A 17,442-nucleotide genomic window follows, 5' to 3' on the forward strand; every position below is an offset into this window, starting at 1 on the left:
TCAGTGGCTCACTTATGTTGAAGTAATTCGAATGGCAGCGGACCGAAGGTCATTCGGATTATCAAATTGTTTAGATTATTGGGAGGTGCCTCTGAAAACGTAAATTATATCCACACAATCAGAAAAACAAGACATAGCGTGCTTTAATGATCATCAATAGTGATCAAAAGTGCTGAACAGCAGTTTAAGAAAGATAAAGCCATGCATTTATCTGCATTATCCTGGAAATTCTTCGTTTTCTTCAGGTCACTACTGTCTGCGAGAGGATCAGCGTGACAGCCCCTACATGTCTCTTCTCACACTCGGCACCTCTGTGTGTAACAAGACAGCAGGATGAACCAGACTTGTCATGCGAGCGAATGGAGCGATAGAATGTGGGGCGCGAGGACATGGGGTTGCATTAGATGCGGAAGCTGTTGACGTCGTGTTTGTGGGTGCAGGTGTGTTGTGGAGGCGGCGGGCAGGTGATGGCGAGGATGACATACAGGGGTGAATGGCTGGCTGCTGCCTGTGGGGCGCCCCTGGCCAGGCCCCGCCAACACGTGCCCCGCCGCCCGCCGCGCCATGCAGGCTGTGTTGGGCCAGGGCTGCTGCTGCCCAGACAGACGTAAACACACACACGCCGCTCCTCCCACACACTTTTTTCCTCTTGACTAATAATAATTACAAAGATGTCCTTCACGCGCTGCACCTGAGAGTTATATGCCGAGGTACACTTCAGATGCAAGACAGCGATTTTTGTCCTCGAATAATAAGGCACTATTAAAAATGGATATATATATATATATATATATATATATATATATATATATATATATATATATATATATATACATACACTTCACAAGTCCATTGAACCTTTCTGTACATGGCCCCAATGATGATAATAATGATGGCGACGACAATGGTGATGGTGACATGCAGTTAACCAAAGTTTCACACACACACACACACACACACACACACACAAATAAAAACACCTTACCCTGATTGGTACTGGCACGGGGACGGGGGCGGGCGGAGGAGGCAGGTCATCTTCGTGTCGTGGTCCGTGGAGGTCACCAACATCCTCCTCCTGCACCTGCTGAGTCGCCGCCGCGCAGGTCACCGCCAGCGCCGCCGCCACCCAGCACAGGTGTAACGGGGGGGTCATGGCGGGGCTGGGGACTCGCTGACACGCGCCCTCAAAACGCCGCCTCCCACTTCCTACTTCCCGCCGCCCACCATTGCTGATAGGGCGGAAAGCGTCACTAATCCGCCTCGATGTTCTTCAGATTTCAGCGTCACCAGTCCGCCCAATATGACTTGCAATTAGAGAAAAGGGTCGATCTAATGGCGTACAGATTTCAGTGTCACCAGTCCACCCAATATGACTTGCAATTAGAGAAAAAGGTCGCCTCGATGTTGTTCAGATTTCAGCGTCACCAGTCCGCCCAATAAGACTTGCAATTAGAGAAAAGGGTCGATCTAATGGCGTACAGATTTCAGTGTCACTAGTACATCAAATATGACTTGCAGTTAGAGAAAAATGTCGCTCCGAGATTTTACAGATATCAGCGTCAGTATAAGCTCCGCCAAATAAGTCTTGCAATGAAGTAAAAGGGCTCTCTGATGTTTTGTAAGTCTCGAGTCACTAATGCACCAAATAAAGCTTGCAATGATGAAAAAAACGCCTCGATGTTACGCAGGAATCCCAAACTTTCACTTGAAGGGAAAACTGAACGAAAATGAGTCGGAGGAAGGAAATAGAGAAATACTGTCCGATGTCATGGAGGAATCCCGCCCGACACTTTCACTTGAAGGGCAAACAAAACGGAAAAAAGTGTCCAATCACCGCCCAGTGTGATAAAAGAAGAAATACTGTCCGTCAAGGCGTAGGAACTTTTTCTCCTTCCTTCTCCTACGTGACGCTGCACAACGTTACTTCCTTGACCAAGTTCACACACCACTTTTTTTCTGTCACTCAATGCCAACTGGGTATCGTAGCGTTCTTCACCACGTGTTCGTAGATTTTGTATTATGGAACATTCAGTAACCAATATAGCGGTTTTATGGTACCTGACAAAACGTTCATAGCTTCAATACCGAGGATATGCGAGTGTCGAGTGAACACGTGCCAGCGCACTACGAGAAGCGGGCAACCTTCCTCGCGTGGTGGTTGGCAGATGACTGGATCCTCCGCCATCGCCGACCCCAGACTCAGCCCTCTGGCGGGGGTGATTCACACTTCCTACCCTCCCCCTCCCCTTATTCTCCCTTCATCTACCCCCTCTCCTTAAATTTGCACTACCAGCAATAAAATACCTAAGAAAGAAAACATCGATGACCCGAAAGATGTAAACGACTCAAGGTAAGAGGTTTTAATGGTTCATAGATTTTCATGGGTCATAATTTCCATGGCTTGGGGCGCTACCACTGATAAAAGAAGGGAAAACGTAGATAACCAAATTAAAAAAGATGGTGAGATTTTTCCCTTTTCCGTTAAATTTTCATGAATCCTAGTTTCCAAGTGCTGTAAAGGAGAGAAAAGATGAAAAAAATAATGCTGCTTGTGTTGTTGAAAGTTTTATTACATAGAAAGCTTAAACTACAGTCCGGAGTCTCGTCAGTACAAAAGAACTTGAGTACTCGGATCATTCACTTTTAAATAACAAGGAAAAATACAACTATCATACAGTGAACTAACTCCCTTCACGGTGCGAATCCGACCAAACAATGAGTTCCCTCACTCGGCTACATTCCTTTCCCCTGGCACTAATTTATCACAATCCTTCTCAATTATAACAAACAAAAAGGTCAGCGTGGTAGACAAACACTACTGCTCGCGACGGGTGTTCGCCAGTCATGCTAGTTTCATAGAAAAAAAGGGCAGATTCTCACCGAAAGGGAAGTCACCTCATATAATATATATATTCATCTATATATCTGTATCACCCCTCGAATAAGGTGCAGCAAAGTCACTTCTGTACAAATCATAAATATGGTGATGTATCACGACATCTGTAGCTACATATCATAAATATTTCAGAAGACGCATAAGAGCTAAGATAAACCGAGGGAGACCAAAAAGAGAAAGTAGACAGCACCGAATCCGCCATTGTCGAAAGCGTTGAGATCAACAGCACTTTGAGTGTACAAACTACGTATTACGAGGAAACGCTACGTTCTTTAAGGCAATGAGAAATACGCCCACTACAAATCTCAAATAAAAAAATTAAATTCACACAAATGAAATACTGACGGACAAAAGACGACCCCAGATGCACAGATCATGTCAATGGTGTTTCATCTCAGAGAAGTGAAGTGACTAACGACAATGGTCATCCTTGTCACCAGCAGGCACAGAAAACATTGGTCCCTCGGCGGGTCACGTCACACGGTGTCATCTGGATCACTACGAGGATGAACGGATACGCGGGAAGGGAAGCTCACCTCGAGGCCTCGCCGACGCTCGCAGCGGGCGGCGGCCGGGAGGATGACGGTGACGAGGGCGGGGCGAGTCATCACAACGCGGTCATCACACACACACACACACACACACACACACACACACACACACACACATCCCGCACTCACCCTCCTCCACAAGTATTTTAAACGTTCGTGAAAACAAACTCCAATAATGAGCTTATTCATATTAGGTATACACGCTGTATTAAAAAAAAAAATAATAATAATAATAATAATAATAATAATAATAATAATAATAATAAAAAAAAAAGCTATTTGGCTCATCTTGTTTGAGTTTCGTGATTTACATTTTAGGATTTGTAAATACAAGCAAACTTATTACTTGAACACTTATGATTACATTTATCAGAACAAAGTAATGAATATTGAGCTCACTAGTCTCTTTCGGAAGAGCAAGTAATGAAGTTTTAGTTCATTAAAGTTTATCTCGGAACATAATTAATGAATTAACACTAATAAAAGAAATCTCTTGTTGGTATCCTTCTGAGAATTACCAATCTTTTTTTTAGCAAAACAAAATCTATTTTTTTCCGAAAGGACACCATCACATTGCCCTTACCTCCCACACACATTATGTAACAAAAAGTGGAGGCATGGAAGGGTTAATTCATTTTGAGTTAAGTTTAATTTATGTATGGGGGATTAAACTTATATAATCACTCCTATCCGTCATGCAATATGGCAGAACTAAATTGTACTGTAAGATACTTGCTGTGTCCAGACGAGCAGTGCTCCACCACACCCTGGCTGCCCTGCTTCTCTCTCCTCATACAAAACACAAGTCCATAAACTCATATAATTATAAAACTTCAATATGGCCCAAGTCTTGACATTCCCAGTTGATTAATTTGAAATAACAAATACCTCTTGGTCTAAACTTGACCATCCTTTTATGGAATGATTTAATTTAAATGAGCATATTCTACATTTTTTACATTTTTGTTAAACCTTTAGTCTGTATTTACTTCAGTTTAATAACAAATACAAAGATTTGTTTCTGTTTAGAATCAAATAATAAAGGGTAGTGCTATTGACAAATCAATGGGTAGGGATACAAAAATATCAACTCCTGTCTCTAAAGATCCATCTTCCTCCACTTAACCCCACAGTCAATAAACTTAGCACTTAATGATTTAGGGATAAATTGACTGATCAAAGGTCCTGGTATCTAAAAATCAAGGAGTAGTGATGTAAAATAATTATCAAAATATAGGTTGGCTTGTTTCTTCCCCTCCACCTTCAGCAGTCCAACCACCTGCTGCCTAACCTAACTCTCCCTCTGCTGGGCAGCCAGAATCAGTGCACAAGTAAATGATCTTCCACAGCCGGTATAAAGTTTTTAAACATACAATAAATTAATGAGAAAGAGAAGAAAAACTCTAAACTGTACATTATTATGATCACAATGTCTTTCAGCAGAAGTCTCAAGGCGAATGTAGAAATCTAATAACTTCTTCCATTCACATCCTAACATACATACGTATATATATATATAGATATAGTAATATACTGGTTGGCTCAGTCTTCCTATGGCATAATGTCTTTTTAACACACTTCAAAATAAATAAACATGGTAATATTTGAGCTCTCCAGGTAAGGTCTGGACTGTCAACTTAGGCAACTAGCTTCTATGGGCAGTCAACTGCAGAGGTAAGTTCTAAAAGAGAAAGGAAGAACAAAGACATGCTGTACAATTAATACATCTTCCACACTTTCACTTTCATCTCATTTCTCTTCATTGCATTTGCTATTCCCATAATTAATTTGTTTTTTGTTAACAAAATACTTGCTACATATGAGAACTACATTTATAATTAGAGAAGTGAGTTTGTGTGTGTGTGTAATACATTATAAAATATCTATATGAAGTACTCTACTTACTGCACCACCACTTGTAAGTGATACAGTAGTGAAACCACGATTATAAATACCGAACACAAATTCTGAACCGACACCACGCACTAAATAAACCAAGGCTGAAATGAGCTATGAAGACTTTTGTCCATTCCTTTCCTTTTATGCAAACCTTGCTTTTATATTACTGCAATATCAATACTGATAAAACAAAGAATTGGCATGTCAATACTGCCAACATAAAAAGTTACACACAAAAAAACAAGTTACTCCCAAGTTGGAGAAAAAAATAACAAAAAAATCTTTGGATCCTTTTTGATGAATGTTCCACTACCTCTGTACATGTACCTACAGTTTTAACCTTATTACAAGTATGAATGAGCTAGGAAAAATAGGTTTGAGCTGAGGAGAACAGTATGACCAGACAGCACCAAGATCCACACCCAGCTTTGCCCCAACCACCACCACCACCATCACCACACCACCAAACCAGCAGACCAGCAGCAACAGCTACATTTTATAGGAGGAAGGACCACTAAACAATCAAAATAATTCAACAAGATTAAAGAAAAGAGGTGGGTTGGTCAACATTAAACAAAAGGAAAAGGAGTAATAAATAACACAGCGAATAACTACAATTGATAATTCCTGTGTCCATCAACTAAGCTATTTCTGGGTGTGGTCTTGAAATCTGAATGGGTACTAGCTCACGCAGAAGCAATACTGCTCCTAAAGTTTCATTTGAAATTTGAATGATTAGCAGAGCAAGTAAAAAATTGTGTCCTCTTTTTGTTTTGAAGTTCACTCCAACTTAAGGGACTCTGAGATATCATTTAATACTAAGGTCTGGACAGCAAGGTATGTGAATGTGTGGCTTATTCCAAGAGATAATCTTTCCTTTCTTTTTAAATATGAGAATATGTTTGATGCACAACCACAAAAGTTTTCTCAAGGCCAAGACAAGGCTCAATCTAGAGTGAGAACAACCACTGATCTGAGTAGGTAGACGCAATAACTGCTGTATGGTGCATAGTGCCCTTAGACTTGAAGCTTGAATGACTAACTACATGGAATAGGTAAATATAAACATTGTAACTATATTCCATCTCCCTTCCCAAGAAATGTACTGTTGGCTGCTAATTAAATTTGATCCAAAGGCTGCTGGGAGGTTGGAAGAGTCTTCTATCCACCTCTGCCTGTCATACATAATAATACGAGAATCCTCATATACAGGGAAAAAACTGATCTGTATGTGATTAAAAGTAAGAATGAATCCCATAATAAGTCCCTATGAAGTGTGATAAAGAATCCAAGTGAGACTTGTTTCATGCCAATTCAAGATGCAAATCATTGTGTATAACCTGCTTAAAACCAAAAATGGCTATGAGAGACGATGCACAAAACTTCTGCATCAATCTAATGGATTACAGAAAGTTATACTAGGAAACATGACCTCTGATAGCAGTGATGAACTTCTTACAAATGTTAATGATAGTGCTACTGCTGTGGTGAGGTGCAGAGGCAAGTCATTTTTCCACCAATCAAGTAACCAATGAGCTTGTCCAGTGTAGTGAAGCCTATGCACAAACTCATCCTGAAGACCTATACACATGGTGGAGCGTATGAAGTGTATTGACAACCTGCAGAATCATCACATTTTCTAGTCTTTTGATATTTGGCATGTTTGGGATTGGCTTGATTCCTGCCAGTAGCCACAAAACAACAAATAGCCTGTTACCTGTGCAAGCCTCACAAGGTACTCATGCCAGCCTTAAACCTAAGCAATGTACTATGGCATCAACAGAACAATCAAGGTTCACTTCCTACAATCACATAACACAAGCTCGCATGCTACCTTTCCCTTATCTTTATAACAAACTTGATCAAGTATCATGGCCAAATCTTTCTTACAGATACTGACCACTAATGGTAAAACACCTTTATAAAACACTACAGCCAAAAGGTACCAAAAAGGGGCCTTGATTCACAGAAATTTTTAAGGTAAAAATATAAATATGTTGCTGCATTCCAACCCTAAGAGGTGAACTTGGCAAGGCAAAGAGGATTGTGTCAGCAGTGTTGAAGGAGCTCAGGTATAGCCAAGCTGTGCATAAACTGGCACATTGGATCGCGCTTGTTCAAAGTTAGAAGGCACAGAGACACACACCAAGACATGACTGGGAGAATGCTGCCCACTCACAGCACATGCTGAGTGAGCTACAGACCATACCAACAACACATCTTGTAAGGCAAGGATGCCTCACTTCTCACAGACTGCATGTTCTAGATATTATAGACTACTAACCTAACAGCCACAAACCTGGCAGGCTAAAGCCCACAACTAACACCTTGCTACTCCCTCAGTTTTATATACTAAATACAGACTCGAAAGGTCAGAATAGGCTCAAGTTGGTCAGGTAAGTTTTAGCTTCATTGTGTGTCTGATGGCAGGATGAGGAAGACACAAGGTGGACCTGCCTAAGTATGAATCAGACTATTCACTGAGCAGAGGACAAATCCAACAAACTGTGTAGGAAAACTGTCCTCAGCAAATATGCATAAAAGCTCTATGTAGAATATATAAGTATCCTTTATTTAAAATTGAATCTAAAAAATCTCAGCTGGGTCCCTATAATGAGGAGGGCCAGATGAGTGTGTGTGCACAACTATTCACCCTGTCTTCCCTGCCTTCCCCACACGCCATCAGTCTCACACAAGACAAACACAGCAGCAGCTACACTAAGCCTGTGTAGGAGCTTATGTGCTGATCACTACGAGTCATCCTTAGGATGAAAAAAGTCCAGCACTGTCAACACTGAACACTCAGGCAACATGGTGCCATAATACACCATTCCTTAATTCATCATGTACATTAATATCTATATTACATGTTTTGATGTGTTACCTCACCAAATGAAAGAAAGGGAAATGATAACTTAACAAATCCGACTGCATCATGACGACCCTAAAGAATAATTTTACAACAAAAGTTGGAATCATCACAATTAAAAAGCTCAACAAATCCCAAATATACATTTCATATGTGAGCATCTCAACAGAATAATGACTAAATACCACTGTGAACAACTACAGTGATAACTCCTGAACAGCTTGGAATGGTGAAGGGAGTGTGCTCAGGAATAAACTGAGTTTGGACAACCAAGACCATCACTCACACACCCTTGAGAAAATCCCAATCCCCTGGAGTGTGCACCTACCCTGCCTGCCCGGTGCTGATGTCTATCTTGTCAACATCATCAGCTATGGGGTGTTTCCTGCGTATGTGGGCCATGAGGTGGTCCTTGCGGGAGTACGCGGCATTGCACATGGGGCACTCAAACTGGCGCTCCCTCGACAAATGGGTCACCATGTGGCGCCGCAGCGTGTAGTTGTCACAGAAGGTCTTGCCACAGAAGCAGCAAGCCTTACGCCCACCTCGGAACTTGCCCGGCGATCCCGAGGTGGCGTTCTCCTCTTCTCCCTCCTCCAGCTCCTGAGGAAGAAGAAATTTGACTTCAGAGTCCCTGTCACCATACTTTGCAAATTTAAAGAGAAAAAAATTATTGACATATGGTAGCATCTGAATCCATGTTGTCCATTACTTTGCTCTGTATGTTCAAAGGGAAGAATGGTGCATATTTTACTACATATTGCTGCTTTTCATAAAACTTACTTTCCCTCTTACTAATACTCATTACCCAATCATTAGTAAATACATCAATATTCAGCAAGCTTGTTAGTATATGTGTGTGGAAGAATTGGATAGTTAATGAAAGCAAGGGCAAGGCAATGCATGTTAGAAAGCGATGTTCACAGTTAAGTGGAAGCTGGTCATTATCATAATGTTAATAAAAACATTCAGACATTTGTAGAATAAAATAATTTTAAATAGCCATTACAATCTAATCTAACAAAATATGAAAAAAATATATTTCCCCTATGATTACAGTCCTATGATTTGATTGGCTTCTGAATTACCTGCGGTAATAATTTCAATGCAATGCTCTCTTTTCGTTTACTTGAAAATGGAAATATTTTTCACAACGATGATTACATGTAGAGCTACAGATAACTCTGAGATTTAAGATGTTGATTAGAAGTTGTAAAAAACATTTACTTTCCACACCTCCCCCAAACATCTGGAATTTGACACTGAATTACCTTCACAACAGTACACTGGTTATGAAATGTTTGGAGGAGTGGGAAAAAAAAAAAAAAAAAAAAAAAAAAACTAATATGTGGTTCCTCAGTATAAATGATGATTCAATACCACCCCTCAACCACTATGGCTCTTAGAAATAGTGGACCTCCCCTGCAAGATGATGAGATGGTGAATGGTGGCAGTGATGGATGATAATGATATGGTGGTGGTGGTGACAGGGAAGGGAGAGGGGGTGAGGAGGGGGGGGGTCTGTGGTGATAGTGGTGGAGGAGGAGGGGTTGTGGTGATGGAGGGGGGGAAGAGCTGTGGTAATAGCAAGAGTGGGGGGAGGAGGGGTTGTGGTGGCAGTGGTTGGGGGAAGGGGATGTAATAGTGAGGGGAAGGGAGGAGCTTGTGGTGGTGGTGGTGACAACTTGGTTAACTTTCAGCTTTGACAGCATGCTATTGTTCTTATTAGTAATGGCTATTCATACTGCTTGTTGTGAATATGTAACTGATGGCTTCTCTAAATTTTCTCATAAGACTGTCATAATCAAACCGGCAGCTCCATGATTACTCACTAGACTTTAACCTCCATGATACTTAATGGAGAATATGGGGTGTGTGTGTGTGTGTGTGTGTGTGTGTGTTTTCCCATATCTATTAAGCAGCTTTAAGACATTGATATAGGACTTACACACTTTAAATGCAAGTCACCAATGATTCTAGACACCTCATGTCCTAAAATGGCCCTCCTTCACATCTTTATCAGTAAAATAATAAAACACACAAGGACATAATGTTTGATCAGTTATTATTTTCAGTGAATCTTGACACACAAACACACATTTCAAAAAACTACTCTCTCTAATATACAAAAATAGTCACAAATGATTTCTACAAGTCTAAGCATAGTTTTAATGCATTATAGTGCTGTATATCACAAATCACTCCCCTGTCCAATACTGCTTCTGAACATACAAATGAAAGCCTTGCTTCTAATTTGTGCATCCAGGATCTCCTCAAGTCACCTGGCAGTCAAACTAGTAGTCCGGTCATAAAATGCATCTTCAATATAAACCACAAATACATTTCCTATAAAAACTTCAGTCCTTATAATCTGTTAAAGCTACTTTTTACCTACACCGTACAAACACCACTAGCTGCACTGCACAAACACCATAAAAGTCTCTCCTATAGTGAAAACTAATATAACAGTGGGAGCCCACAGCTTCATTTTTGTCAAGCTCACACAGATAAAACTACCAAATACCAGCTGAGGTCACTTGTCTAGTCATATTGCAATATCCTACCAATGCCTTTCTCAACTTCAGTCACATTTCCTTGTTGAATGCCACTTCAAGGATTGCTGTGCAGGTTGCCTGGCATGCTGGCTCACTGCATCATGGCCCAATGCATCTACTGGTGACCTGCTGGCTCTAGTGATGCTTCCAATCACTTTTGTCCTTTTGCTTCACGAATCTAAATGTACTTAATATAACAAACAAGAAAGGATAGCATATTACAATAAGGGAAATACTGACATAAGAGGTTTCATTAAAGACAGGTAATGAGAAAGTTAATTAATATCCAGAAAAGAAAGACACTGACTCAGAAGGAAAGTCTATGCAGGTAACCCTACACAGAGAGGAACTTTGGCAGGTATTCATTGTAAAAGTATTTGTAAAACTCTAGGTGATTTTTACTTAAAATCTGAGTGGATAAGAAAATTCCATGAGGTTGGCTTTTGATTTGCTTTTACATGATTCAACTAAAATCAGTATCACAATAATTGAAAAAAATGCACTGTGTATATTTATACTGCTATAACTAATATTAACATAAATCAAAATACACTGGGTCAATAACTGAGATGATATGTATAACTACATGATTTAATCTATCCATGAGATTCTTAAATATATGTACAAAAAACAGAAGGTATCTGTCAAATCATCACCTATGATAAATAATAAATTTTGATTTTTCAGAAAGATTCCTGAGGGCTAGTAGATAGTGACCATCCCAGTGTGCTGGTGGACCCCAGTCACAGCCAGAATGTAGAGACAAAGTCATATTTACATAAGGGAAGGAAATCAGCCAGGAAATTTCAAGTACAAATATAGAGGAGACCTGAATCTCAAGACAAACAAAACACTGCATAGATAGATGGAAACATGTTTTGATAAAATGTCATGATGAACCATCTAGGAGAGAGGATGAGGGTACACTGGGCAAAACTTTGCTACAGCTTCCCAGCAAATATTTGCAGCCCTTCTGGAAGAACTCTTGCTAAGGCTAGTTCCTCAATGTCTCTAGAGTCAAGGTCGTGGTACACTGACATCTCGCCAGTGAGATGCTTCATGCGAAAGTGTCGAATAAGAGAGTCTTTGCGGGAGGTGGCAAACCCACACAGTCGACACTGAAACTCCTTCGTGCCCAAGTGAATGCGGAGGTGGCGGGTGAAGGTGTACGGGTTGGAGGTGAGGAATGGACACTGCTGGCATTTGTGGACGTTGTTGTTATTACTGCCGCTGCTGCTGCTACTGCCAGTGCTGCTACTTGTGGTAATGGTGGAGGAAGGGAGGCCGGTTGACGACGATGGTAGTTTGGGTGATGCCAGGCTCCCAGGGGGAAGGGGGAGAGGGCAGCTTGGAATGGGGAGGGGAACAGTGTGGAGTCCTGGGAATGACTGTGTTCCACCACCAGGCTGAAGCTTGGAATGTGGTGGAAGTGGATCATGCTGGTTGAGGTGGGAGTGGTGGTGGGGGTGTTTCTGCATCTGGAGATGTGGATGGCCCAGGGTGGAGCGAACCACCACTCCAGGAACACCAGCGCTACCCTGGGTGTGTCTATCCTGCACCTGGGTACCCTGGCAGGGAGAATGGTAGGTGATACCACAACTCTCCTGAGGTGATTATGGCAGAGAAGTTCCTCAAGTTTAATATGCTTTTGAGAAGCTACTTTTCCCTCAGGGGTGTGTTGTGGTAGCTGCCTACAGTCCCCTTCCCAAAGGTCCCAGGCTGCCCCTCAGCCAACATAGTTTGTAACACAGTTAAACACATTATATTGATTATATATAAGACAATACATATAACACACAGCATAGAAGACTTAAAACTAAGTTTCAGAGTTGCTAAAAGCCTTACTGGAGAGTTGGCCAACCTACCAGCACATCAGAAGTTACAAATTGCCATCCATGATTATGCTACGATGAGAGGCACACACGGCAAAAACTACCATCATGCAAGAGACTAAACCTGATTAGTGACAAATGAGAGCACATAAGGAACTGATCTTAGTCACAAGCCAGGGGCAAGGAGGCAGAAGTGGCTTAGTCTGCAGCCTTGGGGTGAGGAGACTACTGGAAGGTATGATGGGAAACAGAGCATGCAACAAGGAGCAGCAGACAAACACAATGACCCAAGGTGCCCCAGGGAAGCAGTGCCTCCTGGGGGTGGGAACAGACATGCCTTGGCTGGAAGAGAGGCCCTAGTGTGGTACTCACCGTGGCATTGTTGGCATTCACATCATCCGAGGCAGTGGACAGGTCCCCACGACTACCATCATCGTTACGGCTGTCTTCACCTGAAAGATTTTCCGCCTCTTTGGAAAACAGCACCAAAATATTATCGGACTCTGAACTTTAGAAGGAATTTACAAATATGTTCATACTATCGAGCTAAAAGTATATATTTTGATAAGCATTACTAAGTATTTACTAATACATGAAAATATGTCAGGAATAGTGGTGTCAATTAATAATCTGTAGTCTGGAATTACTTGCTCTAAAACCTTCAAAGTCTAACCAAACATGCCAATGCAATGCAGTGGCAGGACTAACCAAACTCAATGATGGGGAGGTTGGGTGAGGCCACAATAGCAGCAGCCACGCCCTCCAGACCCCCGACTATGGCGGCACCAATGGGCAGCAGGCCCTGGGGGTCCTCCACGCCTGGTGCCTCCCGCCCCAGGCCTCCAGCACCCTCATTCCAGGCCACTTCTCCAGGGTAGTCAAGGGGCTCTGTCTTTACAGTCTGAGGAGCAACAGCATAACATGGTCTTCAGTAATTAATACAGTACATAACAATTCAATGCTATGAGTATATTTCAATGGACATGATTATTTCTTGGTTATTCATGCTAGAAATCACACTATACATGATTTATTAGAATGAGATAAAGCATTAGTATATATGCGCAGTTTCAATTAGTTGTTTAAGTCCTTGGTTAGTTTATACTCACAAGTTCATCCCCCGTCTCCTCCTTGGCCGGCACCCTGTCATCACCAACACTGCTCTCGGAGTTGTGGTGGTGGTGGTGGCCGGTGCTGACCCCTTCCTCATGCCGGTGCTTGGAGGAGGAGGAGGAGGAGACCTTTGAGGGAATGTCTTGGGCGTGTGATGCCTTTGAACTTGAGTGTTTGGATGAAGGGGTGTGGTGGTGCTTGGAGGCAGGGTGGTGGTTGTGGTGATGGTTGGTGGTGGTGGTGGTGGTGTTTGCTGCACTACCTCTGCCAATGTTGCTGCTCTTGAGGCTGTGCTGAAGGTGCTGCTCGTCCCCAGAGACTCTGTTCCCAACCCCCCGACCCTTGTGACTAGAAGAATGAGAATCGCTGAGTGACTTATGTGAGCGAGATGAGACGGGGGAAGTGGCGGGCACAGCGACTCCAGAGGCAGCAGCATTGAGGTTGACGTTATCCACTCGCCCTTCTGTGGTGCGTTGCCTTTTATTATTTGGCCGACCATCTAGTCTGTCCATGTCCTTGTCTTTTCTCTTTCTGTCTTCCTTTCCACTGCTCTCCCTGTTCTCTGCAAGCCCCTTGATCTGGAGGTTGTCAGCTGTCTTCAGAAAACTTGCCAGCTCGGATTGGGACACACTCACTTCACCCTGGTAGATGAAATGCATGATGGCACGCATGTCCACGGCTGGCACATCCCCGAGAATGACCAGGGGGTGCCGGCAGGGGTTGTCCCGGAGGATGCGGTGCAGTAGGGGGGAGCAGGCGGCCAGCACCATCTTGTGGCCTGGGACAGCCTCCCCCCCACACACCAGTGTCACGTCCACAAACGACTCATCCTGAAGCAGCTCGTTGAAGACATCTACAAAGTTAGTCTGGTGGTTGTTCCACTTCAGCAGGAACTCCTCCTCGTTCATCACGTACTTCCTGCAGGGAAAACATCATTACCATTACCATAACCATTACATTACCATTACCATAACCATTACATTACCATCACCATTAAGATTAGTGCATTATCATCTCCATTTTTCCTGATGGGCCAATGACAGCCATTACCATAAGAATTAACACAAGTATGTACATAACCATTACCATTTCCCCTGCAATGCAAATGTCATTACCATTATCACAATTATCATCATTACTAACCTCCACCATGCTTCCACCATCACAAGTATACAAAAGGTTAAGGAATCATGATAAAAAAAAACTGGAAAAGGATAAATTAACAAAATCTCATGTGCACAAGTAATCTTATGGAGCATTTTAAGAGTAACTGAAACAAAGACGAAAAAGAAATACTGCACACTCAAGTCAAACCTTGGGTAATAAAATAAGACAATCCCGTATCGAATGACCAACCAATGGAGGAAAGATTCAAGGCGACGATGCGTAAAATTATGCGCTGGAGTTCGTAGCAATACGAGAAAGAATACCACCACCACCACAACCACTACCCAACCCACCGACCTCCCTTCCCTACCCTTCCCTCCCTCCCTCTCCTTACCACCACCACCAGCTCCTCTCCTCCCTGCCTCCCCACCTCCTCCAATCCATCACCATACAAAGCTCTCCTCCTCTCACCACCAGCAACGCCTCTCCCAAGGGTTCTCTTTTCACCATTTGAGAGAGAGAGAGAGAGAGAGAGAGAGAGAGAGAGAGAGAGAGAGAGAGAGAGAGAGAGAGAGAGAGAGAGAGAGAGAGAGACCTATCCATCAGTCTAGGAAAAAAAGGACTAGAAAGAAAAAAAAGTTTCCCTGTGGTGGTGGTGGGAGGGGCAGGGGGATGGGTTGCGGCGACGAAAAAAAAAAGTGGTGATGGTGGTGGTGGTTGAGGAGGAGGAGGGAGGCTTGAGAGCGTGTCCAAAATGTGATAATTAGTGAGGAGAGGCAAATAGAGGTAATGTTGTAGACAAATACGTGTGTGTGTGTGTGTGTGTGTGTGTGTGTGTGTGTGTGTGTGTGTGTGTGTGTGTGTGTGAATGATAGCGATACGAGGCACGCAAACCTAAAAAAAAAAAAAAAAAAAAAAAATTTCGTTTTACGCTGATGAGACGGAAAAAAAGGGTCGAAAAAAACAGCAGCAGCGGCAGCAACAACAACAGCAACAGCAGCTTCATCCTGACAAAAGTAAAAAAGTAATAATAATAATAATAATAATAATAATAATAATAATAATAATAATAATAAATTGCAGGTAGACTGACAAAGAAGGAAGGTGAAGGAAAGGTGAGTGAAAGGTGAGGTAATGTGTGTGTGAAGGAGAGAGAGAGAGAGAGAGAGAGAGAGAGAGAGAGAGAGAGAGAGAGAGAGAGAGAGAGAGAGAGTAATGCATGACAGAGAAGGGGGGTGGAAATTCAGCGAGTGGTGGTGATGGCAGTGGTGATAGAGGTGGTAATGGTGATGATGGTGATAGTGGGAGGTGGATGACTGACGGCGGGTGGTGATACAACAATGACTGGTGAAGGGGAGTGGTGGTGGTGATGGTGGTGATTGTGGAGAATGGTGGCGTGGTGATGATGGTGGTGGTGTGGTGGGTGATGGATGGAGGTGACGATAATTTTGGAAAGTGGTGGTGGTGGTGGTGAATGGAAGGGGGGGTGGGGGGCGGCGGCGTAATAATGATGGTGATGATGATGATGATGGAGATGGTGATGATTGGGGAAAGTGGAGGTGGTGATGATGATGGTGGGAAGAGGTGGTGGAGATGGTGGTGGTGATAGACAATAATTATATAAAAAAAATGGGGAGGTAACTATAGATAATGATGGGTGATAGAAGGGAGATGAGGGATGAAGGAAAGGGGAGGGGAGGGGGCGGTGACGATCAACAAAAGGGGAGAGGTTAAGGGTGGGAGAGGACGGGGAGGAAAGTGGGGAGGCTACCTAGAACCCCCCCCCCCTTTCTTCCCTACCACAAGTCAAGGATACAGAGAGGAAGAGGAGGAACAGTAAAGATAAAACACCCCATCTGAGAGAGAGAGAGAGAGAGAGAGAGAGAGAGAGAGAGAGAGAGAGAGAGAGAGAGAGAGAGAGAGACCCACCTCTGCGAGTGTGTGGTAGAGGATGTGGTGTTGTGGTGATGGTGGTGGAGGATGGAGAGGTGGTGTGGGGTGAGGGTGGCGGTGAGGGGGGGCGTGCGGGCGGGCGGCGGCTGGCGTGGGGGGGAGTAGGGGAGAGTGAGCGGTGGGAGGGTGGTTCTCGTAAGCGGGCGGGAGGAGGGCGGGGAGAGAGAGGTGCGGGTGGGTGGGCGGGGAGGGGAGGGGTGTGTGAGAGGTGAGGGGTGAGGGAAGGGGGGAGAGGGTGCGGGCGGCCGGGTGGCTTCGCTTCACGGTGAGGTGTGGGAGGGCAGCTGTGTGTGTGTGTGTGTGTGTGTGTGTGTGTGTAGGTAGGTATGTGTGTGCATGTATGTGTATACTGTCTTGTATCTTGCTCAGTGTGTGTGTGTGTGTGTGTGTGTGTGTGTGTGTGTGTAGTTGTTTTTGTGTGCGTGTGAGTGGGGGTAATACGTAGGTATGTACTGGGTGGGAGGGTAAGGAGGTGGAGGTGTGGTGGTGGTGGTAGAGGTGGTGGTGATAGCAGACGCGACGGCGGTGGTGGTGGTGGTGGAGGTAATGGCGGCGTTGGCGGAGGTGGCGGTGGTGGTGGTGATAGCAGAGGCGGCGGCGGTGGTGATGGAAGTGAAGGTGGTGATGACTGTATGTGTGTTTGTTATGTATGTTGTGTGATGTGTAT

General features: G+C 43.5%; 2 protein-coding genes across 7 annotated transcripts in view; both read right to left on the reverse strand.

Annotated features, from left to right (window-relative positions):
• The window catches only part of LOC127007773 (uncharacterized), a 40,305-nt gene extending 38,130 nt beyond the window's left edge, over window positions 1-2,175 (reverse strand). The window contains exon 1 of the mRNA XM_050879070.1: window positions 986-2,175. Within this exon, the coding sequence (XP_050735027.1) occupies window positions 986-1,153 (168 nt within the window). The 5' untranslated portion in view covers window positions 1,154-2,175. The remainder of the gene's footprint in view (window positions 1-985) is intronic.
• A 374-nt stretch (window positions 2,176-2,549) lies between these two features.
• The window catches only part of LOC127007771 (protein tramtrack, beta isoform-like), a 32,118-nt gene continuing 17,225 nt past the window's right edge, over window positions 2,550-17,442 (reverse strand). For 3 of the 6 annotated variants that reach the window (XM_050879061.1, XM_050879062.1, XM_050879060.1), the window contains exons 2-5: window positions 13,712-14,633; window positions 13,311-13,503; window positions 12,975-13,072; window positions 10,262-12,338 (exon numbers count right to left, since the gene is read on the reverse strand). In XM_050879061.1, the coding sequence (XP_050735018.1) occupies window positions 11,712-12,338; window positions 12,975-13,072; window positions 13,311-13,503; window positions 13,712-14,623 (1,830 nt within the window). In that variant the 5' untranslated portion in view covers window positions 14,624-14,633 and the 3' untranslated portion in view covers window positions 10,262-11,711. Of the gene's footprint in view, window positions 8,819-10,261; window positions 12,339-12,974; window positions 13,073-13,310; window positions 13,504-13,711; window positions 14,634-17,442 lie in introns of those variants that run through there. The other 3 variants (XM_050879065.1, XM_050879064.1, XM_050879063.1) reach the window with 3 other exon arrangements.

This window comes from Eriocheir sinensis, chromosome 36, assembly GCF_024679095.1.
Source record: "Eriocheir sinensis breed Jianghai 21 chromosome 36, ASM2467909v1, whole genome shotgun sequence".
Classification (NCBI taxonomy): Eukaryota; Metazoa; Arthropoda; class Malacostraca; order Decapoda; family Varunidae; genus Eriocheir; species Eriocheir sinensis.